General features: G+C 58.5%; 1 protein-coding gene across 10 annotated transcripts in view; it reads right to left on the bottom strand.

Annotated features, from left to right (window-relative positions):
- Nucleotides 1-15791, bottom strand: part of ZBTB46 (zinc finger and BTB domain containing 46) — a 66538-nt gene that overhangs the window by 33999 nt on the left and 16748 nt on the right. For 8 of the 10 annotated variants that reach the window (XR_004969953.1, XM_036322146.1, XM_036322147.1 and 5 more), the window contains 2 exons: nucleotides 11444-12413; nucleotides 5893-6177 (listed from right to left, as the gene is read on the bottom strand). Coding sequence is in view for 9 of the 10 variants with exons in the window: in XM_036322146.1 (XP_036178039.1) it covers nucleotides 5893-6177; nucleotides 11444-12380 (1222 nt within the window). In the remaining variant the exon portion in view is untranslated. Of the gene's footprint in view, nucleotides 1-5892; nucleotides 6178-11443; nucleotides 12414-13620; nucleotides 14078-15791 lie in introns of those variants that run through there. The other 2 variants (XM_036322144.1, XM_036322149.1) reach the window with 2 other exon arrangements.

Raw genomic sequence — 15791 nt, forward strand, 5'->3', positions numbered from 1 at the left:
CCCTCATCGGGCACGGTGCTGGGCTTTGTCCTCAGCTCTTTCTAGAAAGTACCGGGTCAGAGCGGCGCCTGGAGGCTGGGGGCTGCCGCCTCCTGCCCAGCAGATGGGTGCTGGGAGGTCTCCCCGCCGCCTGCAGGGATTGGAGGAGCGAGCCTTTGCAGGCACAGGCAGCGAGGCCCAGGTCCCAGCAGCGCCCAGAGACCTGCCCAGGCCTGGCGCAGCGAGCGCGGGCGGCATCTGCTCCGCACGGAGGTGCCCAGCTTCCCGGGGGTTTCCTCGCCAGGCAGATGGGAGCCGCACGGCCACCAGCCTGCAGGAAGGACCGCGTCCCGCACAGGAGGTGGCCGGGGGCCCAGGCAGGCGCTGGCCCCAGTCAAGCCCGGAGGAGGCTCACGCTCAGCGGCTCAGGTCCGAGAGGCGTGGGCCCACGAGAGACAGACCGGGTCCCCGCTGTGGGCTCTAAGGACGGCCAGGAGCCCGTGGGAGCACGTGCGTCTGTCACCGACTCACCGCCCCGTCCGTCCCCACAGGAGGGCCTGTCACTCATCTGAGGCCACAATTAACTCCCAACGAGGGGCATTCCGAGGAAAGCCCATGTCCACAGAGCGCCAACACGCCCCGCCGTCAGTCAGAACGGCTGCAGGAGGGACGTTCCGCGAATTCCAACATCACACACGCGGGGAGGCTCCTCCTCAAGCTTTACTTTCCTCACAGACAAAGGAACCTAACAGACCTTTTTAAAAATGTTTTTTATTGGTTTTGGGAGAGAGAGAAATATCAATGATGAGAACCATTGGTCGGCTGCCTCCTGCACGCCCCCCACGGGCATGTTCCCTGACCAGGAACCGAACCTTGGACCTCTTGGTTCCTGGGTCAACGCCCAACCACTGAGCCACCGCCAGGGCAGCAGACCTTCCTTTACATAAGAAACAGGAGAGACCTGTCTGAGGCCCCCAGAGCCTCCGCGTGACCCCGCCAACCGCTCACTGGGGCCCTGGGGCCCTTATCCTGCTGCTTCCACAGCTTCTATTGGGGGAACCCCTCGGGGAAGTATTCTCACTGAAGTATAAAAACCACTGACTTTGTCCGCATGGTGCTGTGAGTGTGAAACAACTGCTGTTGCAAAGGCTACTAACCTAGTCAACCGGAGACGGGCCTTCACTGTCACCGGGGGGAGCGGAGCGCAGGGACCCCCACGCCTGGAATCACGCAGCGGGTTCCCAGCAGAGGCCAGGTCTCCCCTGGGCTGGGGTTGGCTGTCCTGGCATCCAAGCTGAGCAGAGGGGGAGGGGCTGCTCTGTCCCCAGTCCCCCAGGGGCTTGGGCTGGTGTCAGGTCCTGGGAACAGGAAGCCAGGCTCAGCCCGGGAGGGAGGAGTGGCTGGTGGGACTGAGCGAGCTCAGGAGGCGGGAGGCGCTGTCCTGGACCTTCCTGTGATGAGCGCCGCCAGGGATGCCGCAGCCTGGGGCTCGCCGGGGCGGGTGGGCATTTGGGTGCTTTTCTCAGCCTCCCTCTGGCGCCAGCGGGTGCCGCGGGGAGCCCCGACTGGGGAGCGGCTGTTACCCAGCAAGTCCGGCTGCGTCCCGAGGTCACACCTGTGGCCTTGAGAAACGGTCTGAGACGAGCGTCACGGGGCCGAGCTGGCTCTTTTGCTCAAAGTGGGCTCACAACTAACACCCTTTCGCAAGAAACTTTAAAATCCCGGTGTCCGACACAGGAAACGTGCCTCAAACTTCAACCTGAACCTGCAACCTGAACCAGAGCGGCCGCAGCCCCCACCCCGACACCCCCCCCCCCCCCCGCTACACACACACACACACACACACACACACACATCGGGCCACTGCAGAGCTGCCCCACGTGCAGGCCCAGCGCTCGCCCCGACCCGGGCAAGTCCCCCTCCCCACGGGAGATGTTTAGCAGTGGGGACAACATGGGGTCCCACATGGCACCAGGACCCTGCCCCACCTGCCCCACCTGGCTTGTCTGCAGGGTATCCCCAGGGAACTGGCCAGGGACCCCTGTGCGAACGGCACTTTTAAGGGCCCAAGAAAGCAACACACAGGTCAGGGTCCCTCCCGGTCACTGCACCCCCGAACACCACTCCCTAAACAGGGACATGTTTTGAGCCACGAATGACGCTTTTCATGGTTTCCATTCAGTGAACAGTAACGACTAACAGGCAGGACTTTAGCTGCTGCTGAAATGTCATCAACGTGAGAGTCAAGTTCATCTGAGTCAGGATGAGAACTGAAAAGTCTTCTCAGGGAGCAATCGGTGAAAGCGTCAGCCTGGTGAGGAGACCAGCTGTGAGGCTGAGGCCTCTGAAAACAGGGCACTCTGTGGAAGGCTCCAGAACCAGCCAGGAAGGACCTGGGCTCCAGCTGCAGAGCTAATGGCTCCCTCACACATCTGCAATGACTGTCCCTTTTTTTTGCAAAACTGCCCTGATCAGACCACATCCAAGCACCACGACGTCCCCTCCAGGGCCGGGAAGGTTGGGGACAGGCCCGGCCCCCGCAGGGCTCTGCTGGCAGTGTGTCCACGGGCAGCCGAGAGCAGGGCAAGGCCTGTGCTGTGGAGCCCAGTGAGAGGCGGCTTTTCCTTCTGCAAACGTGAGCTCAGGTCCCTTCCAAGCAGGCACCACCTGTCTCCCCAGGGTCGAGGTCTGCAGGCCACAGGGCGAGGGTCCCTGGGAGAGGCCCTGCGCACCACGCGTCTCAGCCCCGACGCCCCTGAGGTTGTGGGGCGTCCCTCGTGGCACCTTCAATGGAGCCGCCGCCCACGTGGCCCAGGGACAGTGCGGTGGAGAAGACGCCTGGGGCTCCGCACCGTGTATTTGGGGAAACCGACATCTGTACTTTAGTGTCGGCCAGAAGCAGGCAGCTTTTATTTTACTTATTTTTTGGTTATTTTTTGTTTTGTTTTGTTATTATTGTTTTCGGTTAATCCTCACCTGAGGATTTTTTTCCATTAATTTTTTTAGAGAGAGAGTAAGGAAGGGGGAGAGACAGAGAGAGAAACATCGATGCGAGAGAGACACATTGGTTGCCTCTCACATGCGCCCTGACCAGGGCCGGGGATCGAGCCCGCAACTGAGGTACATGCCCTTGACTGAATCAAACCTGGTCCCTGGTATTCAGTCTGCAGGCCTACGCTCTATCCACTGAGCCAAACCGGCCAGGGCTGGCTGTTTGTTTCTTGAAATATGTTTTTATTGATTTCAGAGAGGAAGGGAGAGGGAAAGGAATAGAAACATCAGTGAGGAGGGAGAATCATTCATCGGCTGCCTCCTGCATGCCCCACACCGGGGATCGAGCCCACAACCGGGCCTGTGCCCTGACTGGGAATTGAACCATGACCTCCTGGTTCAGAGGCCGATGCTCAACCACTGAGCCACACCTGCCGGGCAAAACAGGGAGTTTTAACTGGGATGCCAGGGCATCATGTGTAAAGTAACCACCCCAGCAGCTCCCACGGCCGTGCTGCTGCTGACCAGCTGAGCGGCGTCCAGGCATAGGGCCCAGCCCACGAACTTTGCCAACTTCTCACTATTTACAGAAATGGGCAGATTCTCATGAGAAAAGGGTAAATTTCGAATATCAAAAGCAAGGAGGTCAACGACAATAGAAATAAGAGAACACAGAACCTCACGCGCTGGCTTCACCTGGAATTAGTCACAGACACACCAGACATGGAGGTGACGGAGGGCCCGCGTGTGACAGGACTCACATGTGTGCTCACAGGCACGAGGAGCACGTGTGGCCGCCATTGCTCCAACACAGGGCGGACTCATCACACAGCGGACAGCGAGCGCATGTGAGAGAGGAAGACCTGAAGAGAAAAATCCGCCCAGAAAGGCCTCATCATGGGGTCCCCGCCCATCCCGTGACCTCCCCTCATGTGAGACCTGCTGTGAGGGTGATCTAGGGCCTCTGCTGGGGAAGGGGCGGACTGAGAAACGGAGGCGGCAGGGAGACGCCTGGTCCTGGAGCCCAGTCAGGCCCGGCACAGGGGTGTCCCTGCTCGACTGGAGGGGGACGTCGGGGCTTGGGGGCTAGCAGACCCCTGGGCCCCATTCAAAGCACAGATGTGGCAAAGCCCGCGCTGGGGCGAAAGCTGCCAGACAGAGACGGCAAAAAGCAACACATCACCCCAAGCATCATTCTTGGTGACCAGGACAGATTAGCCACATGAGGGCAGCACAGACAGCTGTCCTAGTCCCCCAGCCCCAGCCTGCCCTTCCTCACACCCACACACCCTGCCCAGTCATCCCCGTGGCTGGGTGTCCAGCTGCTGGACCTGCGAGTGTCAGTGTGAGGCGCCCAAAGGCCCCGAGACAACACCTCCATGTCCCGGACCAGCTCCATCCGCTGCTTCTGCCAGGTCCCAGCGTTCACCCAAAGGGCTGACATCCTGGAGCGACTCGCACACGCTGGGCTTAAGGATTCGGCGTTTTACAAAAGCTGTTTTGTTTTGTTTTATTTTACTTATTTATGATCTATCTATCTATTTATCTACTGTTAATCCTCACCTGAGGATATTTTTTCCACTGCTTTTTAGAGAGAGTGGAAGGGAGGGAGACAGAGAGAAACATCGATGTGAGAGAGACACATCAACTGGTTGCCTCCCGCATGCACACCAACCAGGGATGGGGGATGGAACCTGCAACCAGGTACGTGCCCTTGGCTGGGAATTGACTCCCCCACCCATCAGTCCTTGAGCCGACACTCTAACCACTGAGCACACAGCCAGGGCAAACACTGTTTTGTTTTAAGTTCACGACAGCTGTGTAGGAGACACGATCCCCCATTCCAGATGCAGAAAATGAGGCCTGAATGTGTTTTTAAAAGCATGCCCAACGCCAGTTAGCCTCAGGTCTGAATCACAACCAAGTCCGACCCCCAGACCGCGCTCCAGCCTGGCAGCAGCCTGACTTCAGCCATGGAAATAAAGGGGCGTAAGCATTATTTCCAGTGTCAGTCTTTATTGGCCATAAGCAGTTTTTATTACTCTAACACAAAAACTTGAATATTTTAGTGCTCATGAAAACAGAGTTATAAAATATTGTTTCTGAAAACAAAGATACATGTACCAAGGCCCAACCCGGGGCCGGCAGGCGTCCTTCACCCGCGGTGCTCAGCGCCCGCCCGGCATGGGCACCTCATATCTCCCACACTCAGCACCCCCGTGTGGGGATCCCTTCCCCCAGGGAGAGCAGCCAGACACGAGGTTTCTCCCTGGTGACACGCTCAGTGCCCGCACATGGGCAGCCACCGCCAGTGTCCCCAGAACGCCTGTGACGTGGGGGAGGGCTCACGCTCGGCTGGCACGCAGTGGGCACGAGGGCAGGTGGGGTGCCACAAGCCAGCGCCCGGTGTTGCTGGAGGACATCTCAGAGCCATGTGCTCTGAGCAACTGGAATGCAGGGGGGCACTTAACACAGCACCCAGGTCCTTTCTAACAGCCCGTGCGACCAGCGTCACCTCATGCCAACACAACCGGAAGCCCACCCTGGCCTCCCTCCTCGCATCTCCCGGGGGAACGAGCCAGGCGGGAGGTCGGAGGCCGCCCCTTGCCCCCTCCTGACTGCACAGGGCTGTGCCCCAGCCTGCTCACCGCTCCTGTGTGCTTCTGAGCTCGAGCAGGTTTTAGGTTTAGATCCTCGACTTCAAGTAGGAAATGTCTGAACAAGCATGCACGGCCCTCCCTGTTGCCCTGACAACCCCATATGTGTGACCTGGCGACCTCAGGAGGGGGACTGAGGGCACTGGACCCAGGGCTGATCGCCAGCCCCCGCACGACGCCCATACCCGCCACCCGTGGGCCCGACGCCCTCTGCTCCTCTCAACACTCAGAATCACACGGAAGTGGCCGCGGGGCCTGCACTTACGAGACAGGGAGTGGGTGCCTTTGGGCAGGTACTCCAGCAGGAGGGCGCTGTCGTCCCCGAGCACGTCGGCCTTGAGGGACAGCAGGCTGTTCTTACTCATGAGCGCCGCCCGCAGGTTGGCCACCGCGGCGGCCTGCTGCAGCGCCTCGTCCTTCTCGGGGGTGACGGGCCGGCCCAGGTAGCTGGCTTCTGCCCCCAGAAGACCCTCGTCCACGTGGGCACAGAGGCCCACCCTGTCCCCTCGGCTGTCGGAGCTGCTGGCCTCGGTGACGGTCAAGTCTGAATCTGGGAGGAAACAGAACGTGCAGGTCACTTCAAGCCTCTCCGGTGGGAAGCAGCCAGGGCACGCGCGTCCTGTCAGGCCCACCCCGTCCGCCGCCACGGGCCACTGTGGGGCCCCCGCCGCTCCCGGCTGCACCCCGGGCCCCACAGGCTCGGACTGCACCTCACTCACAGGCCTACGGGTTCCCCCTAAATCTATAAACTTCCAGGAAAAACTCATGGGAGGCATCTTGTGATCTTGGGCAAAGACTTCTTGGCTAGGAGACCCAAAAAGCAGGAACCATAATAAAAAAAGTTCACAAATTGGACTTGGTCAAAATGTTAAATGTATGCTCCTCAAAAGACAGTGTTAGATAAAAACTGAGCCAAAGACTGGGAGCAAACGCACAAAGAACTGTCCACTCAGCAGTGACAAGCGGACAAGGGCCCCACAGGTGGTGCTGGCGGCCAGCCAGCACGTGAGGACCCCGCCACAGCCACGCCCACGAACATGCCACACCACTCGGCAGTGACCTCCTGAGCCGGCCCACTGCCGCCGGACCAGACACCCAAGGAGGTGAACGCCACAGCCTGGCTCGGGCGCTCACAGCGGCGTTGGGTGTGACGGCCAAAATCTCCCAAATAACCAAACGACCCACAGCTGAACGAAGGGGTCAGCTGCCACAGTCATGGGCAGAGCGCACTGGGCAGCGCAGGAATGACTTATCGGTGCCACAGCCACGGGAAGGGGGCTCAAAAGCACACTGAGAGTCACTACGTGGACAGAGGGGTGGCTGCGGGCCGTGGGCTCAGGTCCTGGGCTGTAGCAGCCTCAACATTCTGGCTGTGATTCTGACTGTGATTTGCACGGTGATGCCATGGGGGCGGGGGGGGGAACCACATGAAGGAACACAGGATGTCTCCATATTACTTCTTACAATTGATCATTAATCTACAATTGTCTCAAAATTATGCTCTGTGCTTGTACTTCGCAAGCTGGCCACTCTGAGGCATCTGGAGGGGCTGCTGGGAGGACACAGGTGGGGGGGGAGGGCTGACTGCAAGGCAGAAGGAGCATTCTTGGTGGTGGAAATGGTCTCTTTCCTGATGACAGAGGTGTAACATTGTCAAAACTCATCAAACTCACTCACTAGAGTGGTTAAAATTAAGAAAACAGCCCTCCAAAAAAAAGAAAAAAAGGAAGGAACGAAGGAAGGAGGGAGGGAGGGAGGGAGGGAGGGAGGGAAGAGAAGAAAGAAAGAAAAAGAGAGAGAGAGAGAGAGAGAGAGAGAGAGAGAGAGAGAGAGAGAGAGAAAGAAAGAAAGAGAGAAAGAGTGAGCCCTGGCCAGTTTGGTGCAGTGGTTAGAGCAGGGGTGGGCAAACTTTTTGACTCGAGGGCCACAATGGGTTCTTAAACTGGACCGGAGGCCGGAACAAAAGCATGGATGGAGTGTTTGTGTGAACTAATATAAATTCAAAGTAAACATCATTACATAAAAGGGTACGGTCTTTTTTTTTTTTTTTTAGTTTTATTCATTTCAAACGGGCCGGATCTGGCCCGCGGCCGTAGTTTGCCCACGGCTGGTTTAGAGTGTCGGCCCGTGAACTGAAGGGTCAGGGTTCGATTCTGGTCCAGGGCATGTACCTCAGTTGCAAGTTCCCCTGTGGGAGGCAACCAGCCAATGTTTCTCTCTCTGTCTCTCCCCCTCTCTTCTACTCTCTCTAAAAATCAATGGAAAAATATCCTTGGTGAGGATTAACAACAGAAAGACAGCCTGGCTGGGTGGCTCAGGTGGCTGGAGCATCGTTCCATACATAGAAGGTTGAGGGTTCAATTCCTAGTCAGGGCACATGCCCGGGTTGCAGGCTCGAGCCCCCAGCGGGGGCGTGCAGGAGGCAGCTGATCAATGATTCTCTCTCATCACTGATGTTTCTTTACTTCCCTCCCTCTCCCTTCCTCTCCGAAATCAATAAAAACATATTTAAGAGAAAAATTCTGACTGTTCCTTATAACACCGAAGCCGCCCTTCAGACACGCCACGCCGAAATGGAAACACAAGACAGACATGCGCAGAGCGCACAGGAGCGCATCATGCAGCGGCAGCGAAGGCGGCGGCAGCGGTGCCCGTCCGTGGGCCAGAGGCCGGTGACACAGGCGCTGCTGGTTTCAGGCAACAGAAGATGCATCAGCACCCAGCACGGCGTGGACGCCAAGGACACAAACGCGTGGCGCGAGGAAGAAGCCGTGCTCGCGGCGGCGGCCTGGGGCACCCCCTCCCCGAGCGAGCGGTGTCCAGCCGCCTGGCATGGCTGCCCAGGGCCCTGTCCTTCGTCAGCCCAGAACACATCCAAGCTCTTCCTCAGAGCTCCCTCTGGTTGGAGCGTGACAGGGAGACCCCAGCTCTGTCCAGGGGGCCCTGAGAAGGAAAAGCAACTACACTGGCTGCTCAGCAAAGCCCAGGGTGAGTGTAGACAATGATTCCAAAGTGTGACCCCGTGGACAAGCCACAGAAGCGCAAATGCAAACGCAGGAGGGCGCAGGGCGCGACCCCACCCCCTTGGGACACACGCGCTCTCCTCGGTGGCTGAGGTCAGTGCCAGCCTGCCCCCCCGCCCCCCGTGCCCTCGCAGAACACCATCCCGCCCATCCCACAGGGCAGCTGCTGGCAGAGCCAGCCCCGCCCTGATGGACTGGCGGGAGCATGTAGGGTTACTTTTCATTCAGATTCTCTCCTCCCAAATGCAATACTAAGCAAGTTGGTTCTCTACAACAGAGATGATCAAATCGGCTGAAGGACAACGCGGGTGGGAGAGAGCCCGAGCACCTTCCCTATCCCTGACCGGAGGACCTGGCCCGGGCGTGGCCACGAGAACTCGCTTGTCAGTTAATCAACAAACACGGGCGGTTCCAGCTTCTCCGAGAGTCCGCTGTCCTGTGGGTGCAGGATGGCAGGAAGGCCAGGCATGCTGGTCGGGGGACGCCCCCCCCCCCACCTTCCAGGAGGGACAAGAGGAGAGGCCACAGTCTCAGACCGGACCGGCTCCCACCTCAGCCCCAGCGACAAACCCAGAGGGGCTGGGAGCCTCGGACTCGGCCCAGAGAGAGGCTGCTGGCAGGCGTGGCCAGCGAGAAGCACCAGCACCCACCAGGAGCTGTTCTGCAGCCCCACGCACCCCAGGGTGCCATGGTCTCAGCTCAGGCGCAAACATTTCCTTTACTAAACCCACAGGCTCACCCACTGCCCAGCACTGTGTTCGCGTGGCCTCTAGGAACGCCTGGCGCAAGGCCCCTGGGCTCTTCCTGGCCCAGGGGTATAAACCCGGCCGCCTCGGGGCCACAGGCAGGGTGAGGCTGGAACGCGGGGAGCGAGGGGACAACAGGCCTGGCATGAGGTCCCTCTGGACCCAGAACATCACTGTCTGCACACGTGTCTGCACATGTCAATGCTACGTCCCACGACCTACCCACACATGAAATGCGGTGATCACACATGACTCCGGGAGTTTCCCTGCAAGCCAGCAGGCTAGAACGCACGTGGCCTTTAGCTAGGAAAAACATCACTCCAAACAGTAATAGGCCCGAGAGTCAGCATGGCTGAGGGGCACAGAGGGGTCAGGACGGGCTGCCACCGCTGGACTGGACACCTGAGCGTCCGTGCCTGCGCCCCCAACACTGTGGCAGCCACGTGGTGTGTTCCTCGGGAAGGGCCTTTTCTCCATAAGCAGGCCAGGAATAAAAACACTCTTCTCTAAGCTCCGGTAAATCTTTCATGAAAATAAAGGGTCCTCACTGAGGAGCACACACTTCCCGGCCCCGCCCAGGCCAGGCGGGGTGAGCAGACACCGTGAGCCAGGCAGACAGCCCCACGCCAGCCCACAACCTCCGTCCTGTCTTAGAACTCGGTACAATCCAGTAGGAGCAGCTCATGGTTGCCTTGGTAACCCAAGGGATTTAAGACATTAACAAGAGTACAGAGTCGAAATCACTTGTTGGATTCTAAAAACACCTTCTGCTTGGTAAGTGCATTTAAAACCTCCAGCCCACGGCTCAGCAGGCTGCTGTCTCTTAGCATAGACGCTCTCCTGTCCAAGGCCTCCCATAGCTCAGCGCAGGTGACCCCTTGGCACAGACCCTCAGCAGGTTTGGGACAAAGCCTCTGTCCTGGTCACTCACCAGGGCTGCTGCTCGTCAGGTCCTAACAGAGCTGGTGGATGGCGACACCGAGTTAAGAGCAGACGGGACACTGCTGTCCCTCTCCTCACCGACTGCTAGCAGGGGGAGGGTGGTGTTCCTATCAGCTCAGACACTGCCCTCCTTTTCACTGAGTTTGGCTCAACTCCAGCAGGCCTGGGGCTGCCTATCAGGGACATTTGCAGTGTCTGGAGACGTTTTGGTTGTCACAACTAGGGGGCGGGTTGCTACCAGCTGACATCCCAGGGGGCTGACGTCTCAGGACACGAAGTCACCCAGCCAGGCTGACACCCTGGTCAACCCAGCACCCAGCAGACACAGTGGCCATGAGGCTGAGAAGGAATACTTCAGGCTATAGTGTATCCTGGGCGCCACTGTTTGATGAATACAGAGTTGCAGTTTGGGGATAAAGAGAAAGTTCGGGGGAAACGGCAGTGACCGCTGCACAGCAGTGCGGCTGTATTTAACGACAGTGGGCTGTACACTTACAATGGTTACAAGGTATCGTTTGTGGTTCGGGTATTTTACAACAGCGATGCAAGCAACAGTGCCCGGGGCCAGGGGGCACGCTTCCCACTGAGGAGGAGGGAACAGAGCCCCCAGGCTCCCCGAAGCCTTCGGGCAGGGGAGCGGGTGCCCCCACCAGCACACGGCGTCTGTGGCACTTCCAGGGCTGATCACCCCACAGTTGCTGCCTTCTGCCCGTCTATGTCCATTCACTCGGTTGATTTCTAACCTCTTTCTGGAGAGGACTCCCCTAACCCTGACCATCGCCCTCGAGTCCCCAGGATGCTCATTCCCCAGGTGCCACTGAGAAGGCGGCGTGACCAGAATTACCACCAGGAAGAGCACCTGACATTCAGTCAACATTTAATTGCTATTTACCCATCTGGGAAACAGACACAAAGCATCGTCCAGCGTGAAGACGGGCTCAGCACAGCGAGTTACAGCCCCCACTGCAGTGATCCCAGTGGCTGCAAGTAAAACACCAGGGGCAGCCACCCGTGTGAGCCTGGGAATGTGTCCCTTTGTCTACAAAGCGAGCAGCCACAGCCCCCACACAGTGTCTGAGCCCCCGGGAACGAAGGAAAGGCTTACTTGAATCGCGGCCGCTGAACGGCTGCCCGGACGTCTGCAAGAAGGCTGGCAGCGGGGACCCGGCCTGGCTCTCGTCCTCCACCTGCTGCGTGATGTGCCGGACGGTTTCTTTGTTTTTCCGATTCTTCCTTCGGCCTGTGGGCTGCCAGCCATCCCCTCCGGCCTGCTCAGAAGAAGAGCTCTGTGTGGAGCCATCCCTGGCCGCGGGCGGCTCCCTCACCCCGTAGTGAGAGGGCGAGCTCTGCTCCTCCTTGATGTGCAGGGGCCCATAGCCCGCGTCGCTGGGCCACAGCGCCTGCGAAGGCAGGTCGTCAGGGCCGTTGGCCTTCGGCTCCTGGTCCTCTTTGCCGTAGCTGCTTCCTCCCTCGTGGCAGCTGGCAATGGCCGAGTCTCCAGAAGAATTGGTGGGACTGGAGCGCCGAGCCAGCCACGGGGAGATGCTCCTTCCGGCCATCACGGCGGAGATGAGCGCGTCGGCACTGCTGCCGGGCGGGGCAGCCATCTCGAACTCCGAGAGCTCATCCGAGGCGTCTGGCTTAATGCTGATGTCCAGTGCGGCCTTGATGAAGTCATGGCACGCCTGCACGATGTCCGTCATCTGCAGGAAGCTGGCCGCGGACATCACCTCGATGACATTCCGGCTGGTGAGGGCCAGGTGGGCAGAGTACATGAAGTCGATGATGGCCTGGAAGCCCTGGGCGGTGACGATGTCCAGGTGCGTGACCGTGGCCGGCTCGGACGCCTTCTGCACCTGGCAGTACAGCGTCTTGAAGTAGCGGCTGCTGCCCAGCAGCACGTTCTTGTGGGCCTTGAACACCTTGCCCTCGACCACGACGCACGCGTCGCACAGGACCCCGTGCTGCCTCTGCTCGTCCAGCTCGCGCAGCAGGTGCCGGTAGTGGGACGCGATTTCCATATCTTCCTTCCGGTTGTTCATTGGGGAGCCGTGGTGTCACCTCTCCTACAGACTCTGTGGGAACAAGAAGGGCAGTTACCCACACCGGTGGCCGGGGTGCGTGCAGGAGGAAGGTGGAGGAAGGCAGCGAGCCTGTGGCCCGGAGCACCGACCCAGGGGGCCCGGCGAGGATGGGGCAGGGAAGGGAGGTTCTGGTTTAAGGCCCTCAGCATGGACACGATTTTTGGACAGAATCCTACACATACAGCAAACTCTCAGAACACAAAGCAAATGTTCCAGAAACAAGGACAATGTCCATCAGTAGTGAAGCAAAGTTCTTACCCAAACGGAAAATCTAGGTTAAGTCACCTGTGTCCTCATCCCTCGCCTTTGAAGGAACATCCTAAACAAAACACAAAGGGGAAGACTTCCTACAGAAGTCTTGAGCCGCCACAGCCTTCACTCTAAACTTTCCAGAATGCTGCATCCTCCACCCCCTTCTCCCAGCTCCCGGGAGGAGGCCCTGGACTAGATCTGGACCCTCAAGGACCCCAGGGGGGCCTCAGGCAGCTGCAGCACCTTGTTCATCTCCATGCGGCACCTCTCCCCCGTGCATTCTGCCTGTGTCGCCCAACCTGTGTGCCACGTCCTCTCTCTCCGCTGCCTACCTTGGTTTCTCTAGGACGAGGTGCCACAGACTAGGCAGCTTAAAAAACAGAATTTTGTTCTAGCATCGTCTGGAGGCCTGAATCCCAGACAGAGGTGTCAGCAAGGTCCCTCCCGCTGAAGGCTGAGGGCGGTGCACCTGCCAGTGGCTGACCCCTGGGCCACCGTGGCTTGTGGACCATCCCCACCCCTCCTCCGCCTTCCACGGCATCTCCCTGTGTGCGCGTCTGTCCCTGTGCCCCTTCTTATAAGGACACCAGTCATGCTGGCCTAGGACCATCTGCTCCAGTGTGACCTCCCTTCACTAGTGCATCCGACTGATTCCTGGCCACACGATGGGAGAGCCAAAGTGCCATGCGCAAAGAGGAAGCGTTGGCGTCATCACATGCTCTCCCACCCGCATAAATCTCTACTCGCCAGTGGAACAGACCCCAGAAGCCAGGAAGACCTCTGGGAGGGGGCGGGAGCTCAGCGCATGTACAGAGGAGTAACAACCTCACGTTGCTGAAGTAGGTTACCCCTCAGCCAGGACAGCTTAAAACCCACGTGCTTCATAGACACTTGTCGTGCGAAGACAAGACATTTTCATTAGGGGAAGAGGCATGAGGACACGGACCTAAAAGTAATCGAAGATAGTGATCCTCTCAGTAGATTCGTCAGCTGCGGGAATCCGGGGACATGCTCCATCCCAGGAAGCTTAGGGTGGCAGCTGCATTTGTGTTTCATTTGAAAATCTCTCAGTATCAGGAAGATGTCTGTGGGGTCCAGCCCACCTGGCCGAAGAAGAAAAACAGCTGCCCAATGGCCAGCTGCCCGGTCACTGCTTGGCAACTGTGACCCTAAAAATGGAAGCAACCTGGACAGTGAAGCCAGTCCTGTCATATACCCACCAACAAGTGAGGGCACCCAGGAGACGAACGCAAGCTCATGGTGTGAGGGCAAGGGCAGCAGAGCACCTGCCCTGTTTGGTGGAGTGCATCATCCAATGGCCGCAGGACACACACCTGGCCGCAGGACACACACCTGGCCATGAACACACACCTGACCATGGAACACACACCTGGCTGCAGGACACACACACCTGGCCATGGAACACACACCTGACCATGGAACACACACCTGGCCGCGGGACACACACCTGACCATGGAACACACACCTGGCCATGAACACACACCTGGCTGCAAGACACACACACCTGGCTGCAGGACACACACACCTGGCCATGGAACACACACCTGGCCATGGAACACACACCTGGCCATGAACACACACCTGGCTGCAGGACACACACACCTGGCCATGGAACACACACCTGGCCATGGAACACACACCTGGCCATGAACACACACCTGGCTGCAGGACACACACACCTGTCCAGGGAACACACATCTGTTCACAGGACACACATCAGTTCACAGGAACAACCTGTGGGCTCACACCTATGGACAGATAACCTGATCACCTGTGCTGCTGCCCAGAGCAGAAGGCACTTTTCATGCACCTGAGGGGCACGTGTGGCACCCCTTGAAACAACCACTTTGGGACCAAACGAACTTGAATCCATGTTCCAGACCAAACCCTCAAAGTCGAGCTGGCCAGAACGGGGCTGGGGGCTCATGAGTGGCCCTGCCATGGACAGCAGGGACATGGGGACGCCACACATGACCCAACGGGCTGTGGGTAATGAAGGGGTTCCCCAGGCCGTCCTGATTGGGCAGGCAATGTGCCTGATGCTTTCATTGCAAGTACGAGTGCTTCCTGGATAAGGCCAAGAAGTCGCCCTCTTGCAGAATCACAGGGGCCGTGGGGCGTGAAGACTGCTGAATGGGCTCGCCAGCTGCACTGTGTGTTCAGTCGTAACTCGGAGCAGGGCCGGGTCATTTTTCCTTTCGTCCCCAAGAAGCTCTGCCAGGGAGGCAACTTGTAATAAAAATGTAAAACAGTGGATGCAATTTAGCCGTCTCATCCCTGTTCCACCCGGACGAGAGCACCAGTCTGTGCAGGGCCCGGGACACCGCTGGCGCCCTGCTTCCAGGCAGGGGTCACATTCGAGAATTTGGAACAGCTCACATGACATGACCGTCCCTCTCAAACATCACCACACTGCCTCTCACCTCTGACTTTCCGCCTCTGCATTTCAGTGAGGCTTAACTTAAAGTTTCCCTTAAAGTGTAATCTGACAGACAGCTGTTGTTTAAAGTGGGAACAAGATAACTGTAGCGCTAGAACCAAACTGTGGTCCTGGTCGCCAGAAGCCAGGCAGCTCCCACAGCCTCCTGAGGAGAAGGACGTCTGAGCCCCGCTTCACTAAACGGGTCTTTGCAATTATACTGGTGAGACTTTTTTTAAACGGGACACGTTTTGAACAGACAGGTCACAAAGAAGACATACGAGTGGCCACGCAGGAAGGTGCTCACCTTCGTCAGCCCGCCGGGATGTGGGAGAGGGACCGCGCCAGTGTCAGCAAGGACAGAGAGCACTGGGACCCGCAGTCCGCTGCTGGGAACGTAAGATGGGCAGCCACCTTGGAAGACAGCTTGATGGTGTCTTCAAAGTTGAGCAAACACCCTAGGACCCGACAATTCCAACACCAGGAACCTACCCAAGGGACGTGGAGACACAGATCCACGCGGGACTTGCACAGCGGCTTTATTCATAACAGTCAAATCTGGAATCCACCCAAGTGCGCACCAACAGGCGAACAGACAAACAGGTGCATCCCCGAGGCAAGCCCGCGGCAGGCGGAGGCCAGGCACCTCGCCCACCTCCCCACTCCTGAGCTTATC

This window comes from Myotis myotis, unplaced genomic scaffold (genome assembly GCF_014108235.1).
Source record: "Myotis myotis isolate mMyoMyo1 unplaced genomic scaffold, mMyoMyo1.p scaffold_m19_p_9, whole genome shotgun sequence".
Taxonomy (NCBI): domain Eukaryota; kingdom Metazoa; phylum Chordata; class Mammalia; order Chiroptera; family Vespertilionidae; genus Myotis; species Myotis myotis.